This window comes from Cydia pomonella, chromosome 17 (assembly GCF_033807575.1).
Source record: "Cydia pomonella isolate Wapato2018A chromosome 17, ilCydPomo1, whole genome shotgun sequence".
NCBI classification, from domain to species: domain Eukaryota; kingdom Metazoa; phylum Arthropoda; class Insecta; order Lepidoptera; family Tortricidae; genus Cydia; species Cydia pomonella.
The window spans coordinates 15,057,564-15,076,484 of record NC_084719.1 but is presented as its reverse complement, the minus strand read 5'-3'; the positions used below and the strand labels follow the sequence as shown (position 1 = coordinate 15,076,484).

At 36.5% G+C, this 18,921-nt stretch overlaps 1 protein-coding gene across 1 annotated transcript in view; it reads right to left on the bottom strand.

The window, feature by feature from the left end:
- LOC133527165 (uncharacterized) overlaps nucleotides 1–18,921 on the bottom strand; it is a 29,549-nt gene that overhangs the window by 8,555 nt on the left and 2,073 nt on the right. The window contains exon 2 of the mRNA XM_061864057.1: nucleotides 17,118–17,217. Within this exon, the coding sequence (XP_061720041.1) occupies nucleotides 17,118–17,217 (100 nt within the window). The remainder of the gene's footprint in view (nucleotides 1–17,117; nucleotides 17,218–18,921) is intronic.

Below are 18,921 nucleotides of genomic sequence, written 5' to 3'. Positions count from 1 at the left end.
CTTAGAAGCTTGAATTTATTTAACCTGAGTGTGTGGTTTTAATTTCAACTTGATACCTTCAGCTATCCCGAGATAAAGGATCTTGATAGACAGATGGACTGAATAACGGACAGATGAACAGACGGACAGACAGACAAAAAAGTTATCCTATAAGGGTTCCATTTTTTTTCTTTTGTGAATCCTCAAAAGAAAAAAAAAGGAGAAAAATAAAAATTAAGTGTTCATCATGAAATTACCCTCAACATAAGGTTAGGTAGCTTTGCATGCCTGCCATGGCAGATAACATACAATGGTACTATATACATTAAAACATTACAGTCATGTACTTTTGTCGTATGTGGCGATATCACGGCAATACTCTAATGGCAACATATCCGATACCCAAATCAAATGACAAATCGGCTATAGGTATCACGAATATTAAGATATTGGTATACTTAATTATATAATTAAGGCTAAACTTAGTTAAGATAATCTCTAAACATAGAGATTGTAACTGAGTTCGGACTGTATCTCAACACAGAAATGAAATTAAGCAGATTTTTTTACTTATATCTACCATACAGTAGCCGTCTACTGTTACTTTTACTGTTACCGGGTTCCAGGGAAAAACATCCAAAACAAGCAAACTAAACTAGACGTTTAAAACAAATTTAGTTTGCACTGTTTGCAGTCAGATTCCAAACGCCCAATAGAATCAAATTAACCGACGAAGCACTCAGACGTTATCGAGCCAAAGATAAAAGACAAGTCTTTAATGAGACCCGGAGGCCGATTTTTTTTTTAATTCAGAAACCTAACAGTCATATAACCATATCGAGAATGCAATACAAATACAAAAGATGTACCGTAACAAGAGAAAAATACAACAAAAATACCTGCCCGCGTAGCCAACATGCTTGACGCTCCGTAGCGTAGCGTAGTCATCTCTCTCTATTACTCTTCCATATGAATGCGACAGTGACAGTTGCGTTTCGTTCGCTACGGAGCGTTAACGATTGGCATGTTGGCTACGCGAGCTGGAGGTTCATAATAATAAATTATATTAACTGAAATAAGTAACTTAATAGCTAATGCATATCTATATAATATAGAAAAATAACTGATATAACTATACTTAGGTACTAAAACAACTTACCTTTAACTATCTTTTTTAGACCAGCCAACGAATTTTGAAAGCAATCTATTTCGAATAGATGTTTCTTATAGTAACTAGGAACTCGTCTCTGAAAAAGGTATGCCTAGAATAGTTCTTGACAGAAAAACTAATATGAAAAAGTAATCGAGCGCGTAAGAGGTGATGCGGACAACTTAAAGTAACTAATCTTAAGAGATTAGGACAATTAATAATAATTATAAACAAAACATTTGTTGGTATGGTCTTATTATGATAAGACCTTGAAACGATTCACAATGCATCTCACGCACCAATAAGCGCGAGTGAGATTTCTAATGACACGGTTGCCAGTGCATTTCGCTCGCACCAATGAGCTTGAACTATCGACATAGACGTACCTATTTAAAAACAAGATCAAAACTCGTAACTCAGAATTGGCCTCCCACTCCTCGGATAAATACTTTCAATTTCATATTTAATAATCACTTTAAGGTTAGTCCACTTCGATCGGAAATTTATAGTGTAACCGGCTTATTTATAGTGTGACATTATTATAAAAAGTAAGTTCATTAATGTTCTAAGTTTCAATAATTTGGAATTGGATATTGGTCTTCGAAATATTCATTAAAATATTTTTTGGCTTACCCTTAAAGTGACGATAAATTTTACACTAACGATCTGTAAGACAAGAAATTCTAGAATACATATTGAGAGTGCCGCAAATTTTTGCAATACTTATGTACATAAATACTACGTATTTTATTTATCTGTATAAAGCCTTGATTTATCAATATAAAGGCAGTTATTAAGGTGCCGTGCGTCAGTCAGCAGAGTTTTTGAAACATTCCGTATCTCAAAAGGAAAAAAAAAACGGAACCCTTAAAGGATCACTCGTCATCATCTGTCTGTCTGTCCATCTGTCTACTTGCTCCGAAACTACATATTTCAGTTAACATAATTTATAGTTATGAACCTCTAAGTCTTTTTGTTGTGTTTTTTTGTTGCGGTACATCTTTTGTATTGCATTTTTGGTATGTTTATATTACTGTTTGGTTTCTAGATAAACAAAAAAAAGGAACTAATGGACCAATTAAGTGGAAATTTGTTACACATACTTACTAATATAAGTCAGTGACTCAAAGACTGACATGTGACGTAAATAAATGAATTTTAAATATAGGGGTCACTTTTGGGGGTAAATGTGGGAGTGAATTAAAAATAAAGTTTTGTATACTATATTGTGTTATATATCAAATGAAAGAGCTCATTGTGTGAATCTCCTCCGTGCCTCTCGAACGCTTCGAACATTCAGCCCTACGTAGAGCCGGCCTAAGCCTTCGCATTTAAACGCTGTACTACCTCCCGCAGCTCGGCTTTCGGCCTCGCGTGTAGCCGCTCTGTTCCCGGACTTTTCGGCCTTCAGCCTTCGTATTCAAGTTATTTGTGCTCATCAGGAAAACATTGTTAAAAATGTTGTGATGTACGGAACCATTGAAATGCCAGTCCGACTCGCACTTGGCCGGTTTTTTTAGATCATGATACAGTTGCCAAAAATATGAATATCAATCTTGAGGCCTTTGTCTAGTCTAGTGGCTTAATCGATTCGAAACCGAATAAAACAACTCTCGCTTTAGTTACTTAAAAAAAAAAACACGAACATAGGTCTTAAACGCATCACTACAAATTTGTTTTTTTTTTGCACAAAAGTTAAAAATATGAAATTTATTTTAGATCTCGAACTTTTACCTAGATTATTTTTTTGTTAAAAATAACGAAAAAATAACAATTTGATCACAATGATATCCGCGATCCCGGTCACGCACGGCTGTCTGCTCAATGCTTAACCTAAACTCATAGCGCAGCTATGTATCGTTTTGTAGTGCTATACATATTTAAAGATTGAATTCTTGATTGATTATTATTCTGTCTTGAATGCTGGTATTGCTAAAATATGTAATTACTCGCAATGACTTGAAGCATTCTCCAGTGTATTTTACCTACCTATATTCTATTAACGTTTGAAGCCAATTTAGGTTTAAGTCATATTCGGCTTTCTATTATTTTTAAACGTATTAAAAAACTAAACTATATTTTCAAAGAAAGAGCCATCGTACAACTAAATAAGCTGTTTTAAATAATAAAAAACCTTTGCCATCGTGCCTGTATTTTTTGCTTTAAATTTAATCCGACCACTTGAAGTGAATTAAAATCGACACAAAAGAATTTTGATTACACAGGACGAATTTAATAAAACGCTTGTAAAACAGAATTACATTCAAAGTTACTTTACACTTCAAATACACCTGAATTTATTTTATCATACCCAAATTGTAATGTAAAATGAATTAAAAATAAACATTTTACAAACTGTACTTCGTGGTTCCCTAAGAGCTTTTAAACAAGCCTTCACCACATACAACTTGGTAATCATTTTTCAAGCGCCTCGCTTCCACGAGCAAGATTTTAATTAAAATCCAAATCTTGTTAGAGTGACTCTGAAACTGTTCCGTAGGTCAGTGGTACAGAATAGTGGCTAATAGCTCGGCCCCGGCGACCCGCGCATTAAGTTTCTCCAAGCCTGAAATTAAATCGGCCGTGTGATTTACATTTTAATATGGAGAGGGACTCACCTGTCGTAAAATCAAATTTATGGTATTGACTGAATAACATTAGCCGTTCATTTGATCGTAAACTCCTCCGCGACTCCTTCTTCCATCTTTATGGTGATGAAATTAGCTGATCAATTTTGTTTGAGCTCCTAATGCGATTGAGCGTTGATGTTTTTTTAAAGAAAATGGAAATGCTGTGTTTCCTTTTACAAGGGCAAAATAAATTTAATATTTGGAGTCTACATTGGAGAGGCTTACTGTTGAAAGACCAGCAAAATTGGATGTCAGGTTGATAGATAGTGTAATCTCAGATCAGAAAATAAAACACGGAACATATTGTATTTTTTATCTAACCATGTCTATGAGATAAAAGTGTTTGAACTTTGGGTGTGTTGTGTTACAATTTAATGATGCAGGGGGTTTTAGTGACTTGTTTTTTCATGCTTTATAGGTTCAGTTAGTTATCGATCCAGGTGATACCGATTTTTTTTTCTTATAACCAAACCTGATATACACCGTGTTTTTTAATTCCGTTAACTTCAGGGTATGGGTAAGTACGTTTAAGGAAACTAAATGGCATAGTTAATTGTCAAAAAATTGAATTCTTGTATTTCAGTTATTTTTATTTTGTTAAAAAAAATTGTTTTTATGTTGCATGTAGCGTTGCGTTGCGGGCATTACACTTTAAATCCACCAAACAATTGAAAACTGTAAACATATCAATGTCATTTTGAACATCGATCGTCCGAGATAGTACATTAGGTACGTTTGATAAAAAAAGTATAAACTCGTACTACACAAATAAATAAAAATAATAATAAATAAACACTAATCAATAAGTAAACAGGCCTAAAGCAAGTGTACACTTTCGTAAGGGCCTTATAAGATAAAAAATTTGAATACCGGTGTCTCTGAGAAAGTTATTTAATTTAAGCTCAGGAATGCACCCTTGAAATTAACGGAAATAAAAAAGTCTTCGCGAAAAGAAGTCTTCAATTCCTTAGAAAACTCTAAGCCGGAATCAATCGACCAAGAGCATGGCTGGTTATGCACAGTGTAGGGTTCCGAAGTTATCCGTCTGGTACAATAGGCTGCTTTAAACATAACAAGAGGAAGGAAGTATCTTCGCAGCACTTGTACGTCTTTTTAATAAGAAAGGAAGACTTTTTGCCAAATCAAACAAACCGCGTTTTTATTGAAACTGTTTTTTTCCTTCGGAGCGATAAAGTGAATATTTTACTTAAAATAGTTCTTAAAGACCCCTATTTCTTTTTAATAATAAAGGTTCCGTGAGACACAAACATAATATGTATATTTAATATATTAAAATGGGTCACTCACATATTTAAAGTCGAAAAAGCCTCAGACCATAGAGTTGAAGCGAAAAACAAATCATCCCCTCTCTGGGTTAAGTAACTCTAAAAAACATTTTTATCTCCTTTTTATTTTACCATTTGGTCGGCATGCTATTTATTATGCTTTAGCACTAAAGTCGTCAACGAACAAACATATAGAGACTGACAGACGTCTAGTTGACAAAAGAATCCAAGAAACACCTTGTGAAGTTAAGAAAAATGTACGTGTGTCAAACGTTCATTATAATAAATAACAGGGTTTAAAAACAACTAATTATATGTTAATTTACAAGGGAAAAAAATGTATAATACCAGCTTAAAGCAAAGGGAAAATATATTTAACTTATAATTGTTAGTTTACTTTAATTTTTAATTTTTTTTACTATTTTTTTTTAGGTACTTTGTTAGGTATATATCAAAAAGAGTGTGAAAACGTGCAGCTGTTAAACTCTATGATTATAAATACTACCGTAATCATACCTGACTACCTACTGCCGCAGAATTAGGCAAAAACAAACGCAAAGGCCCCATCTGTGAGAAATATTATAGGCCATTAGGGTGTCCGCACTACCTCAGTAAATAAACTATCTGCTATTATACGAATGAGAGTTTAAGTCTGCGCCGAATGTACTGGAACGAGCGTCGTCAGCAAACGCAAAACACCTACAGAGTAAACAAGATAGAATTATTCATGAAGCTATTTATTTGTATTGCTTACTTACCTTGGTTTCAGAGGCTGGGCTTTTTGCACTTGACTGCTTATTTGCGGTATAAAACTTAGATAAACAGACAACAATAAACTCTATACTGATAATGACTGATATGGGTAGCTTGGTAAAACTTTAGAAAAGCTTTTGGCTTTGAACAAGGAACGCAAGTTTTTGTAAAAATCTATACAATGAAACAAGAGAATTTATCAGATCGATTTACTAAATCTGAAATGAATAGCGAATATCAAAGTAACTATCTAAAATAAATGGTTAAATTACATACATTTTATACAAGAAAACAGCACGGTAGTGCGCCGACCAAGCAAAGCGAAGCGCAAGGGCCCTACCTTTTCTCGAAGCGCTTCGTCGTTTTTTTGAAGCCTCATAACTTGCGTTTGATAAAGAAAATTCTCGGAATAAAATGTCAATAGTGAACTTAATAAGCATAATGGCAATGCAATTGGAATGTTCCATTTGCATGGCTCTCATAATTTAGATTTTATTCATATCTAATAAACCCCGATTTCGTCACTGACTCACTCACTCACTGATGATCATCAAAACCCTTAGGGTACTTCCTGAAGTCCTAGGAAGCTGAAATTTGGTATGTAGAACAGTATTAGTGCACAAACGACAAAAACATGAATTTTTTTGCCCCTAAGGGGGTGACAAGGGGGGTGAAATTTTGTATGGGGAATCAATAATCATTGAACGGATTTAGTTATTATTATTATTATTCATTATTAACATAAAAAGTTACATCTTAAACAGATACGGAGTCCCACAAAACAGTTTGCACGGTTTGACTATGGGATCGTGCAGTCTCTACTCTCTTATATTTATATTTTAATAAAATTCGTATCTACATCTATATGCTTAATAAATATTGTATGCAGTTTACAAGGTAACTACGTTGCTTCTTATCAAACTTAACTTTGTTGGCTTCTTGTCTGATGTCAGAGGGCAGGCTGTTAAGTATATAGGGTTGAAATTTGGTATGTAGATAGTTTTAGTTATGGGGCCGGGTCTCCGTAACACTAATTGAAACACTTCCCCATAACACTGGTTAAAAATCACCCGGTAAGGGTGAAAAGGGGGCGGAAAAGGGCATTAGGGGGAAAAAGGGGTTGAAGTTTGTATGTGAAATTAGTAAAACCAACAGATTGTATAAAAGATGCCCCCGATACGTATTTCAGAATTTAACAGAAGATAATAGTAAATAACCCCTAACCCATAAAATTAGGGGATGGAAGATTATTATAAGCAACTAACAGAAAGAAGTGAATTCCCATCAAAAACATTTTCATGTAAAATATTGCCAAGATAAAACCATAAGGCTCGCACTGTCAAAAATTATCAGATCTCTTCAAACTCAACAAGCCCTCTTCACAAACTCTACAACTTACTTATAGTCAAAATATGTGGCTTGGCCGTTTCGTTACTACAAGAACTATTGGATGATAAAAAATATTGAGTAGTGCATATATTTTTCACTTTCCGCCCGTGTGACGATAGGTCTCTAAACAAATAGTAAGTATGTATATAGATATTATGATATTTACATGGAATGGCTATATTTATTCATTAAACAATATCAGTAAAAAAAATGTTTCCGAGTAGCGTAGTGACACTTGGGAACAGTGCTCCTCGTTATATTTCAAATTATCATTTTTGGAGACAAGCAGCTGATGAATCGCTTGATGTTAAGCAATTACCATCGCCCATGGACACCTATAACAATATAAGTTGTATGGATTGCAAGTGCATTGCCGGCGATTAAGATGGGAGTGCGAGTGCGTCCTTTCTTCAAGGATATATCGGTCCGAAAGTACCTGGGTCACGGTTCATTCTACAGTTGAGCGAAGCAGGCAGTTTCTAGAGAAACGTACAGTTGAGGACTACCAACTATCTAAGCGGTGAAAATGGACATGCTGACGCGTAGAGTGATGGCGAAAAGAAGCGGCAGGGATTAATCCCAACGATTCCTCGAAGTACTCCCCGTTATACAGACTATGGCTCAAAGTGCACTGCTTTATAGTTTGTTTTTATAGACCAGTAATTTATTTGGCGTATATTTTATATTCCAACTCTAGAAAAGTATACTAGCAAACACTGCACAGAATGAGAAAGGAGTATATTATATTTTACCTAACCATATAATCGCAGATTAAATAATGCCATTGTATATAAAAATAAATAAAAAAGCCTTTTATTTCTCGCAGGTACTTAATTAACAAACATAATTAGCGAAAGCAATACACTTGAATTAACGCTAGGTTTAGTATTTAGTTACAATGTTATAATAACAAGCAATTAAAATTTCGTTTAAATTTGCTTTTTTTTCTTTTTTCTATTTATTTATTTTTTATACTGCTAGAACCCCTCCTGTGAAGGTGAAGGCCTCCTCCAGTGATGACCAGTGATCTCTGTCTTTGGCAACATCCATCCATTTTTTACCTCCTGTTTGGGTGATGTCGTATGCCATTGTATATAGGCTACTCCTAAATATCCCCCAATGGAGGTTTAGCTTCGCCACTTAAGACGAAAGTGGAGGAAATTGCCTTTTTATACAAACGTACGAAACGTAACGTCCTCATTTTCCTTTCTGGGTATTAATATTATTGAACATATTTTGACACCATTTGTTGTATATCAACCACAGCTTTGCCGAATTTTAAATTATTATAAAAGTTAGTAGCACTTAAAAATTTGTATGAAATCTGTTTTTTGCACCAAATTTTTACAATAATCAATAATCGAAAAAAATCAAACGTAGGGGCATAGCTATTGTTAATATACATCAAAACATTTTCCTCGACACAAGCCATATTGAGCTTACAGTGGGACTTAACAATTTGTGTAATAATGTCATATAGTATTTATTTATTTATTTATTTATAATGTCATTATCCAGAGAGGAAAATTGAGACTACTTTTGTATGGGAGAAGCGGCCGTCCCCTTTCCTCTTAATTCCAAAATTTGCCAAGACCTCGCCGACAACGATGACGATGATGCGCTTCTATTATTTTACGAAAATGACTTCAGATGTTCAAACCGGATAAAAAAACAAAAATCGGATAACAAAATCAAATGGAATTAGACAGAGATTCTGCGGATCTGGTGTTGTCGAAGACCAGTTGTACTAGGGATTTTTGCACCACGGCAGTAAACAACAAAGAAAATTTGAAACTTGATGTCTGCTACATAATCTGTGGTAGCCGCACCAGAGAACAAAACCAGTGCTCGCCACGTCTCAGGGCGGAAGCTGCAACCCCCGTCACGCGCCACCTACATCCGGCCGGCGACGCGGCCGCCATGCCAAGGATTACCTTTCAGACCTTTTCGCGGGAACGGACGCACCGCTTGGATGGAATATGGATTTATATCATCATCATCATCATGCAGCCAAAAAAGAGAACTAGATACGCTACGTAGGCTTTCAAGCATCTTCACAACAACCGGTCTCACCCAAAAACTCATGGGTAATTTTAGTTCATTATGAATTAAATACAATAATAATAACAACAAACTAATGAAATGAAAATTAAGTGTGACTCGAACTTATGTCAATACGCACTTGCGGCGCAACGATTGCCTTAAATATTCGTATTCGAAAAAGTTCCGACTTACGAGTAGGGCAATATTAAACCATTGAAAAAAAAATACAATTAGAAATAAAAATAGTTTATTTGTGGAAAAAATATACAGATAAAAAGAGGAACAAAAATCAAACTTACACTTGTTTGTAACAGTAGAGCGTGTGCAGATTATTTTAAAATCTCATCCGCTTAGCCACGTACTACTTTAGGACCCATATAAGACGAAAGAAATTAAATACATGTCAGCGGAGTATGGAGAGAAGCATACTAAAAATAAAAAAAATATACAAAATACGCAATACCATCATACGCCAAAAAACAAAAGTTACCGATGCGCTCTACTACGCGCAAAAATTAAAATGGCGATGGGCAGGCCACATAGCCAGATTGACTGATGACCGCTGGACATTACGAATAACCTCATGGTTAGGACCAACAGGAAGCAGGAAACATGGCAGACCTATCACAAGGTGGGCATACGACATCACCCAAACAGGAGGTAAAAAATGGATGGATGTTGCCAAAGACAGAGATCACTGGTCATCACTGGAGGACGCCTTCACCTTCACAGGAGGGGTTCTTGCAGAATAAAAATAAATAAATAGAAAAAAGAAAAAAAAAAGCAAATTAAAACGAAATTTTAATTGCTTGATATTATAACATTGTAACTAAATACTAAACCTAGAGTTAATTCAAGTGTATTGCTTTCGCTAATTAGGTTTGTTAATTAAGTACCTGTGAGAAATAAAAGGCTTTTTTTATTATTATTATTATTATTTTTTTATTTTTTTATTTATAAGACGTGTCTAAGAAAAAAATCGTGCCCCCGAATTTGACAGCTAAAAACGGCGTTGCGTCAGGTGACGTTTCGATATCAACTGCAGCTGCATTGGTGTTGCAGCGTCGTTGTTGCTGTCGTGTGATATTCGCCGCCGCATTACTGCCGCGATTTTACGTTTATTCCGTCACTCATTTAATCAAAGAAATTGATAGACAGCGGCGACAACAACGACACATTTTCTTGCTAAAATGATTGACGTTCGCTGCCGTATTACTGCCACGATTATGACATTCATGCCGTGATTTATTTTCTGGAGGATTTAACAACTGGAGTCGCCGTTAACAGCTTACCCCTCTGTCGAAAACCTCGGCCAATGGTCATATGTATTGTATGGACTGACGTTTATTTGACATGGCTACGAGTATTTGCACGTTACGTACAGATAGACATACATTTGACGTGCCCCTCCCCTGCAAAAATCGGCAGACTTTATTCTACAGAAAATTACAGACAAGGCGTCTCCAGTTATTAAATTCTCCAAGGGAAACAACGACGCCGCAACACTAATGCAGTTGCAGTTGACATCGAAACCTCACCTGATGTCAAAAGTTGACGTTCGACATTAAAGTTACCACAAAATATGTACCACCGCAGCGCCTTCTTCTTTCGATCTCAAATTCGGGGGTACATTTTTTTTATTACACCAGTAATGAGTATACACAGTAATGTGTACAACAATGTACTTATTGTTAGTATTAAGATTTGCATATACATAGACGTATCTCCACTCTGGGCAAATTGAGTTCGAAATGAATTTCATCAGATAATCAGCACCGCATTCGACTTATTGATCAGTAAACTTACCTTGTTGAATAAATCATCGCAACCCCCACAAATTTTCGCACATCCCTCTCATGTTGTGTAAATCAAAATTGTCCAAACACTCCAAATCCGAACTAATCTAAACTGGGTCACAAATTATAGTACGAACTCCAAAATTCATTCCTCTCTTTCCTAACATCGCATTTTTTTAGAGTGTGAGCCCAAAAGTAAACTGTATTTCACACATATTAAAGTTTGTTTTTATAATACAACAGTTGGAAGAAATGTGAGGTTTAGTAAGTACTTCGAGTAAATATACGTACCCGCTGCGTCACGTCCTGGCACTCCGCGTTTTACGAGAACAATAAAATATGATACAAAATAAACGTAAACATTAGAATGGCTGAAGTGGTGTATTGTACGTGTCAAGGACGTTGAACCTCGGAGCGAAGGATTTACTCGACTTAGTGGCATGAGGAAATTATGTAAATATGAGAGTAAACTACAGGGTTGTTTTTCATTCAAGAAACTGCCCGTGTTTTGTTTCGCTTGACAGTTGCTAATGGCACTCGCGTACAAATTTTCACTTTTGTTTCATCTCTTGGGGACGATCTTCGGGGTGAAGGTATCCTATATGCTAATCCAGGTATTGTAACAGGCTGTGACTGCTTAAAATAATACTGTAATCTAAAAGAAGTACTTTTCACTGAATTATAATAGTGTACAGTATTGAATATTTTTGGGTAACGATATTAAACGAAATTACGTGTGGGTTTTATTTGGATATATTACAACCGTCCTCCATCACTGTTACAACCGACCACGGTATAGGGACGGTTGTAACAATGGCACACAATTTGAAAAATGACTTGTAATAGTTTAGTACAGTTTTTGAGACTACCAGTGGTTTTTCTCAGTCGGTGGAGCATGAGGAAAACCACTGGTAGTCTCAAAAACTGTACTAAACGTATTATATGATCTGTGACTAAACTGTTACATTTTGCCAACGTGGGGCCCGTAAAAAAAACGTTGTTCCTTACATCGTAGTTGGCTCTCGAGTCAAAATCCGACACTCGACCCTTCCTGTCACTCTTTCCATACTTCCGTCTCTGGTCTGGAGTTGCTACACGAAAGAAAACATGTTTACCTCATAAAATACTTTTTGAAATACAAAAGTAATACAGCAAAATGATAGCATAAGCTAGAAATACTAAACGTTCATATTTTACAAGAGTCTTGTTCCTCGCGTTGTCCCAGCATTTTGCCACGGCTCATGGGAGCCTGCGGTCTGCTTGACAACTAATCCCAAGGTTTGGCGTAGGCACTAGTTTTTACGAAAGCGACTGCCATCTGACCTACCAACCCAGAGGGTAAATTAGGCCTTGTTGGGATTAGTCCGGTTTCCTCACGATGTTTTCCTTCAGCGGAAAGCGACTGGTAAATATCAAATTATATTTCGTACATAAGTTCCGAAAAACTCAGTGGTACGAGCCGAGGTTTGAACCCGTGACCTCCGGATTGCAAGTCGCATGCTCTAACCGCTAGGCCACCAGCGTGCAGCGCTATAATCATATTTTACAAGAGTAATACCTAAATATTTAAACTATTATAGGAAATATCTTAGTTTTCATAACAACCATAATGTATATGAGTGAACGTAAGTTGCCATCTGATCGAGTACCACTCGATTTGGATAGATGGCGCTGAAACAGAATCGACTCAACTGCAAACTAACAACGCTTTGCAGGCTCATAGTGCTAGATGTCACTACGGGTACCTTAGCAGCTCTTAGAAATCTTAAAATTAAAGTTACGATTTTTAACCGTAACAGACTCACTGGCGACATCATATGGAAGGCGGAAAATCAGTAATACGGCAGCGAACGTCACTCATTTCACCAAGAAAAGTTGTCGTTCGGATGTCAACTACAGTTGCATTACTGTTGCAGCGTAGTTGTTGTCGCCGCTGTCTGTCAATTTCTTTAATTAAACGAGTGACGGAATGAACTTCATAATCGTGTCAGTAAAGCGGCGGAGAACTCAACACGTGGCAAACCAAGAACAAGCGGGCATCTCGCTCGTTTTTGCCCAGAACGTGCAAGTTGTGGAATGAGCTACCTTTTGAGGTGTTTTCCTTGCGCTATGACATGGGGTTCTTCAAGAAGCAGGTATTTAGGGTTCTCAAAGGTTGGCAACGCATAAGTGGCTCCTCCGATGTTGCTTATGGCTTCCCATCAGGCGGCTCGTCTGCTCGTTTGCGGCCTATTACATAAAAAAAATGGTGCTACAACAGTAATGCAGCTGCAGTTGTCATCCGAACGACATCTGACGTCAAAAGTTGATGTTTTATTCTCAGTCGTTATTAGTCAGGGATAAGGGCAGGAAGACGAAGAGGAGTAATTAAGGGTTGAAATTAAAAACATTTAACCAGAGAATAAAGATGTTTCTGTATAAAGTAATTTTACTGTACTTTGATATCAACACCTCACTTCAGCTTTCTTTCAGATTCTTTTCATAATCAAGCATTTTAAATTGATGTCGTTAAAATTCTCTGAAGGACTCCTTGTCTCGACTCCGGACTGATTAGATATTTTTTTAATTACTTCTTTTTTCTCAAATTGGCAAGCAACGACTGCCAAAACTGAAGGTTGTTTGAAAGTAAGGGTGAAAAATGCTGAAGCGTTTTCCGTTACTAATTAATTAAATGAAATTTAAAGCATTTTCAATTGGAACAGAGTTGCATTTCTTTTACTGCTTACGATTTTAGAATAATAAAAAAACACAGCCATATTTCCATCACTATTGATTTAATTTTTGTTTATGGTGGGCCTTAGTGTGGAGTAGTTAAATCTTGTGATTTTATTAACATATATTTAAATTGTCAACCCGGTAGGCTGAAACTACTTAGTTTCGATAAAGACTATATAGGAACTTAGACCTAGACTTTAGAGGCCTCATGGTTAGGTCTCAACTCGGTTGTAGTTAAAAGTCAAAACACAAGTTTAAAACTTAAACCATCTACCAAAAGTCATCTTTAATATTAACTACATATATATATTTACGTTTATTTTTAAAAGAAAACGTTGTCAAAAATCGTCTCTACTTATACAATTTAAATTGTATCTCTAGCAATAAGTAGCGCGTGTGCGGTGCTGTCGGTTGTGTATTTACTTATTTAGTGAACATCTTCTAGAACATAAGCACAAGCGTTTACTAGCATTTTAATGAATCAAATGTAATATGTTGTGTTTAAAATAAACATATTTTTACTTTTTCTCATAATACAATTTGGGCGATTTCCAAATCCAATCCAATGTGTCAAATAAGCTTAAAACTGAGTAGGCGAATTCACGCATAGTTAAGAAAATCTAAGTTAAGGCATTAGGAATTAGGAGAGATAAGTAGGTAAGCATAGATAAATAAGTAAACATAGAGAGGGTTAACGTAATATTCGAATGTCAACTGCAGCTACATTACTGTTGCAGCATTGCCCTGCGGCGTTGAGACGGGCACAGTAACCTCTGTCAATTTCCGTGATACAATGAGTGTTATTTGTTGAGAGTCATGAGTGAAGGCTTAAACGTTATAATCGCGGCAGTAATGCGGCAACAAACGTTACTCATTTTATCAAGGAAATTGACAGTGATAGTGCGCCGCAGCAATAATGGCTATTCCAATGTCACTTTTAACCTGACCGACCGTAACGGCCGTTTTCTAAACGAATCATAACTTATCACAACAGTTTCGGTCAATTATTGCACCCACTTAGTCCCGTGCTTTGATTTCACGGCCCTATTATTTGAGCACATCATCTAAATGCACTTACTTCGCTTGCCAACATGCTCTACAGAATCCTATGTTTATATTCGAGCCTAGAGTGTCTGCTGATATCCTTTCCTTAGATAGTATACTTTTATACCGAAATTCATCCTCAAACTTATGGAAAGGTATTTTATCAAACACCCCTCATTTGGGAGTTTTCAGAAAATAGTGTACCCTAATAGCGTAAGTTAAGAAAAATTAATCGCTGTCAGTTTTGTAACGAAAATTAAGCATGAAATCTTTATGGGAATCTACTTTTTGACATTTTTACATTGGAATATCGATTCTAGTTTATGAAATGACCACCAAAACCAATTTTTTATAGGAACTTTAATTAACTTTCCTTAACAACTCACGCTAATTGGGTACACAATTTTCTGAAAACTTCCATTTTTATTCCATTTTGTATAAAACGTTTTCATGCAATTGGCGCTATATATCTTGTAATTCTTGTACCATCTGAAAGTCGTTGGGGTGTTATTTCCCCGGCTGTACTAAAGCCCCCCGCGGTGTACACAGCAAACGCATTAACACCGCAAATTCGTTGGCGCAAAGATAACACGCCGGACATGTTTGCCCTGTGGAAGGTTATATTGGGACAGGCTAGAAAACACCAAGATAATACGGTCGTAAACGTAACATCTTGGGATTTAGATACGTAATTTCGCATACAAATAATAATAAAAAATTAGGGACAATCTCGCACAGAAGAGATATACTATACAAACATGTTGTATTTTAATTTAAAATAGGTAAATAAATACTTTAACACCCCTACCTAAATTGGAACCTAGCACATTCGCTCCCTAGATAGGATTATTATTAACAATGGGAATGAAATGAGTACTATTTTGGCCTCTTGCAAAGGGCAATAGCCATTACCATGCTCTAACCGAACTTAGGTTACTTAGCTTTTACATTTATAACCAGTCCAAGAGCATGTCGGGCCATGCCCAGTGTAGGGTTACCCGTCCGTCACAATAGGTTGCCTTAAAAGGAGGCTTTTAGTAGATATTATGTATTTTGGCGGCTGATCGTAAAATCCGCCAGATCGTGAAACGCCGCTAGTTCATGATTTGGCGAGGAGCCACCCGTTCCATAAGCGAGGGGCCATATCGTTCAAACCTCATTGTTTGACGATTTTCCTGGCGACGTTTAGGCATATCGAATAATTATGGTAGCAAAAATTTTTTTTGGAGGTTTTATTATACCACTCTGTCAGCGTGATTGATTTATACTCACATGCTGAATTACAGATTAGTAGCCTTAACTGTCACTGAATTAAGCTGAGGACGGACAAACGGACATGACGTAACTATAAGGGTTCCTAGTTGACTACGGAACCCTAAAAATGTCTGTCTATCCATCGTACGTCAAGCCAGCTTGTCACCAAATGTGTTGAGTGATGAGGTGACGTCACTTACACCCCCATTGAGCAGCGACAAAGCCAGGATTCAAGACTTGGTGTGCTAACACAATGGCTTTCACAGGGTATTGCTTCAAATAAGCCAGTATAAACTCAACCTCCGGTCACCCACCAGGCAACGTATTCGAAAACGTAGGTAAATATCATACTAATTTTATTTGAATTAGTGCCTCGCTATGATACACTGAATTAGATTGAGAATGCGATGCGTGTAAAATAATTATAATTTGATACATTGAAGTGAAAACATAAAAAAATACCTATGGAATGTTTCTAACTACGTGATATCAGTTAAGGATACACAGGTATGTAAATAAATGGAAGCGTACAGTGGAGATGCGGAATAACTTACCGAAATAATTAAATTATACTGGTTCTGAATTACTCCTTGTTGAGCGTCCACAGATCGGCGGCACTTTGGATATTGATGTGCTTGAATTATATGGATCTCACTTTCCTTTATATATTTATTTGTAGTGCATGCAATATCGTAATTTGTGGATTTTTTCTCTTCAGACATTGAAATGTGTCATGTACATATACTTCTTTTTCCGCCTTGCCGTTTATTTGAAAACCCGACAAGGAGGTCAGAATAGATAATAAAAAAGGTTATATTTATGCGGCGCAAACATTCCCCCGGCCTTGAAAGGAATAGTTTTCAAAAGTTATTTAAATAAATCATTTACTACATAATAGCATCCTTATTGCTCAGAGAAAACTAAATGAACATAAACAAATTAGGCCTACATAACTTAATAGAAATAACGAATTACTAATAGAAATACATATATTATTGAGAAGGCAAAGGACATAATTTGACTAAAGGTCTTTTAAGTATGCCTGATTTGGTTTTAACCAAAGCAACTCTGGCAATACCATCCTTGCCCGGCATAAGTTTAGTTATAAGACCTAACGGCCAATGTAAAAGCATAACATTCTCTTGAAGAATAACTACAACTGTTCCTTCCTTAACAGGCTGAGAAGGAGTATTCCATTTTTGTCTGGTTTGCAACGTGTGCAAATACTCATCGCGCCACCTCTTCCAAAATGATTGTGTTAAACGATCTAATAATTGATATCTTTGCAAAAGATGATCAGATGTTACCTCCGCAACAGACGTAGCTGGAAGATATTTCAATGGAGTAACATTAAGAAAATGAGCTGGTGTCAATGCGGAAGGCTCAGCGGGATCAGAGCTTAACACGGATAGTGGCCTAGAATTTAATAAAGCCTCAATTTCACATAGAACTGTCATTAATTCCTGAAATGACAAAATTTGTTTACCTATAGTACGATACAAGTGTAATTTGACGCATTTAACATTACTTTCCCAACATCCTCCAAAATGTGGAGCACTGGGGGGAATAAATCGCCAAATTATCTTATTGGCTGATAGTTCATTTTCCCAAGCCTCTCTATACTCATTCGCAAGGAAATTATGAATTTCTTGCAAATATGTATTGGCTCCCTGGAAGTTTGTTCCGTTATCGCTGTATATGTATTTAACAGGACCGCGTCTGGATAAAAACCGCTTAAATGCTGACATAAAACTTGCTGTACTTAAGTCAGTTGCAAGTTCTAAATGAATTGCTCGCGTTGTGAGACATGTGAATAAGCACAAATAAACCTTTTGACTCTTCACACCCCTTCGTCGAACAGGTGTACAATACAAAGGACCAGCGTAATCGCAACCAGTATGTATAAAGGCTTTCTCAACTTGATTTACCCTACATGCTGGTAAATCTGCCATCATTGGGCAGTTAGCCTTTGGCTTGGTCCGGAAGCAGTAATTGCATAAATGAATCCGATGACGAATAATACATCGAGCTGCTATAATCCAGAATCGATGTCGCAGAATAGATATAAGAGTTTCAGGTCCTGCATGTAAATGGTGTCGATGGTAGTAATCGACCAGTAGATTAATGATGTGATCACGACGTGGCAATAACAAAGGATGTTTATAATCGTAATCTTCATTAGAATTACTGAGACGTCCTCCGACGCGAAGAATTCCATCTTCAATAAATGGCTTTAGGCTTGCTAAAGCCTTTGTAAGCCCTTTTTTCAAGGTCATGTCTAAAATATGTTGACTGAAATACACTCTTTGTAGAGCTCGTACAATTTCCAGTTCGGCTTTTGTTAAGTCATCAGCACTAATAAGACCTTTAGGTAATCGTTTTATGAATTTTAAGATATAGGCAACTGTGCGAACATATCTCATCCATGACGAGAACCGTTTAGACAAATCATAAATTATGCTGTCGTTCGAATTGTCACAAGTCATTAAAGAAACCGTTTTTTCTTCAGGAACGTTAACTTCGTCTGGAATAAACGCCTGAATCGGCCATTCGTTTTTTGGGAGTTTCATCCATGGAGGGCCTGATAGCCATAGAGGATGGTTCACCAGTTGTGCTGGAGTTAAGCCTCTAGACAGGCAGTCACTTGGATTCTCTGTTCCCTTGATATGATAAAAATGATCGCCTGACAAGTTCTCTTGGATCTTAGTAACTCGATTGGCCACAAAGGTTTGCCATCGATGGGGCGACGAATGAATCCAACAGAGTGTCACTGTTGAATCGGAAAAGGCCAACATAGAGTCAATTGGGTATCTGGTTGAGTAGGTATCAACCACCCTTTTCATTAGTTGTGACAATAGCAATGCTGCGCATAATTCCAGTCT